The sequence below is a fragment of the Camellia sinensis genome, chromosome 6 (assembly GCF_055761805.1).
Source record: "Camellia sinensis isolate YWXY chromosome 6, ASM5576180v1, whole genome shotgun sequence".
Lineage (NCBI taxonomy): Eukaryota > Viridiplantae > Streptophyta > Magnoliopsida > Ericales > Theaceae > Camellia > Camellia sinensis.
This window is the reverse complement of record NC_138966.1, coordinates 98,164,055-98,166,667: the sequence shown is the minus strand read 5'-3', so window position 1 is coordinate 98,166,667 and position 2,613 is coordinate 98,164,055. Positions and strand designations below refer to the sequence as shown.

The 2,613-nt window shown below is 42.6% G+C and overlaps 1 protein-coding gene across 1 annotated transcript; it reads right to left on the bottom strand.

Annotated features, from left to right (window-relative positions):
- Positions 1–1,888: 1,888 nt before the first annotated feature.
- On the bottom strand, positions 1,889–2,341 carry LOC145793434 (uncharacterized). The gene has a single exon (XM_082876260.1). The coding sequence runs from the start codon at positions 2,339–2,341 to the stop codon at positions 1,889–1,891; it is 453 nt and encodes a 150-aa protein (XP_082732386.1).
- Between the last annotated feature and the right edge of the window lie 272 nt (positions 2,342–2,613).

Below are 2,613 nucleotides of genomic sequence, written 5' to 3'. Positions count from 1 at the left end.
GGTTTGACACTGGCTGAGACCTTGATGGACCTAGATACTTTCCGTCGATAAGAGACTACCTGGTTGGTAGGGAGTCCACTGCTTCTCCAGGTCCTATTTCCCACCTTTTTGATTTATGATTATCACATCACTCAACACTAAAACTCTTTTTTTCTCTCACAACCTCTTCTTTACTTTTCTCTCAATGTACACCTCTCTATTCTTTAATCACTCTTATTTTTCATCCTTTCCCACGTATGGTTGATGAACAAACTAAAAGTAGTGGACCCCTACCCTGAATACTCAGCCTGAGCTTACTTCTTTCACCAACGGTTAGTCGATTTCCCTTCGGAGGGGTTGTGGTGTGACTAGATGTGTAGTCGATCCGCAGCTGACATAGCTTGGCATTGCCCCTAGCTTGATATGACTAAGATGAGCTACAACATGTCTCGGAGGCAGGGTATATAGTTGATTGGCCTCACACACTGCGTGCTCTACTTCCCCTTCTGATTCAGACATCAATTTGGACATGATCAGATACGTCGAGATGAGGGGGTGGAATACTCGGCTTCATTTCTTATTCCTGGTTCACACTTGCCTCGGTACCTCGCTGCTTAGAGGACGAGAGAACTTCTGGCCCCTACTTTCAGCTTTAGTTGCACTCTATCTAACGAGTGCTTGGCTTGGCTCGAAGAGGAGGGACAGGTCAGGCCATCTTTGGCAGTGGAATCCTCCGCAAGAGCGAGCAGAAGACGTCGAACCACCTGACTTAGTCTTGCCCCTAGTTTTACTGCTTTGATATTTTCTTTTCAAGTTTTTATATAAAAGCAACTTTGGTTAGATCAAAAGTTGGAATGGGTGCTTGGTTTGAAATCAATAAAATTAAAGTTGCAAGCACTGGAAATTTTCCTTTCGGTCCCAAAAATGCTCCAAGTTGTAAAATGTTTAAAATTTTGAACAAAACCAACTTTTATTAAAACATTTCAAAACAATTTTCGGAAACGATCACCACCTGACACGCACAAAATCGATCCTCATGATGTACCATCCCAAATAAAAAGAAATCATAACTGCCCCTAATTGCATATCACTGTTGCTCTGCACTGTACTCCGCTTTTCTTCCCCGAAATAAAGACCACAACCGAACTAAATTGATGATGAACAAAGATGACCTAATCAGGAAAATGGATAGGACAATTGAATTGGAGATAGTTATGACCGAACTTCAAGATAAAGTTGCCTATGTATCCCAAAAATGGGAATCAGGCCTTACGTAGTTCAGTTCAGGTTCACTCGAGTATTAACTCTCTCCTTTTGCGTTCTAACTTTTACCAAAGTCGCCCTTTAGGGTTTTCAACATTGCAAGCTCAGTTTTTCTTTATTTCAAATTTTTCATGCTCTAACTTTTGCCTAGATCGCCCTTTCGGGTTTTCGATTTAGCGAACCTCTCAGGGTTAATATTTTTTCAACTTGCCCAAATTGATCGGTTGGGAAAACTCCAAGCCATCCAAATCCATAAAATAACTGCTCCCCCAAACCAGATAGACTTAATGATGTAAGGACCTGTCCAATTGGGTCTGAACTTGCCCCTAGGATAGTGAATAGGGACTCAGTTGTCTTTGAGCACCAGATATCCTTCCTTGAGATTCCTAGACTTAACCTTCTTGTTAAAAGCCCTAGCAATTCTGAGCTGGTAACCCGGAACATGATACAAGGCCTTCAGCCTTCTCTCATCAAACAACATCAACTCCTCAAATCTATTCTGTTGCCAGTCTACTTCTGCTATCTGACACTCAGCCAAAACCTGCAATGATGGTCCTTCAATTTCGATTGGCAGAACAGCTTCCATGCCATACACAAGGGAATAGGGGGTTGCCCCTGTAGATGTCTGAATCGAGGTTCTATAGCCCTAAAGTGTGAACGACAGTTTTTCTGGCCAATCCCTGTAAGTCTCCACCATCTTTTGTAAAATGCGCTTCATGTTCTTGTTTGCAACCTCAACGGCTCCATTAGTCTGCGGCGTGTAAGTCGATGACTTGTGAAAAGCCACATTATACTTCTCAAGCAAATCCAGCACCTCTTTCTTGAAGTCTGAGCCGTTATCTGATATGATCTCATTCGAAATCCCATACTGGCAGATGATGTTGTTCTTGATGAACAACATCAAGAACAACACATGTGATGCCTTTAGCACAGAGTAGGATTGGGTCTCTACCCACTTAGAGAAGCAATCGATCGTTACCAAAATAAATTCATGCCCATTTGACCCTTTTGGCGTGACTGCGCCGATAATATCTATTCCCCAAATAGAAAATGGCCAAGGTGAAGTCATGTTGTAGAGCTTCGACAATGGGATGCTCATGCGATTAGCATGGATCTAACATTTATGGCATCATCGTACAAAACTAATACAATCATCCTCCATGGTTGACCAGTAGTAGCCTTGTCTAAGGATTTTTCGGGCTAGCATCATACCATTCATGTGAGCCCCACACTCTCCCCCGTGAATGGCCTCCATAAGGCGCTTTGATTCCTCTTCCTCAACACATAGCTTATGCATTCCCAGATGACCTCTTTTGTATAACTTGCCTCCACAGATGATAAATTGAATGGCCAGACGCCATATTCCCCTTT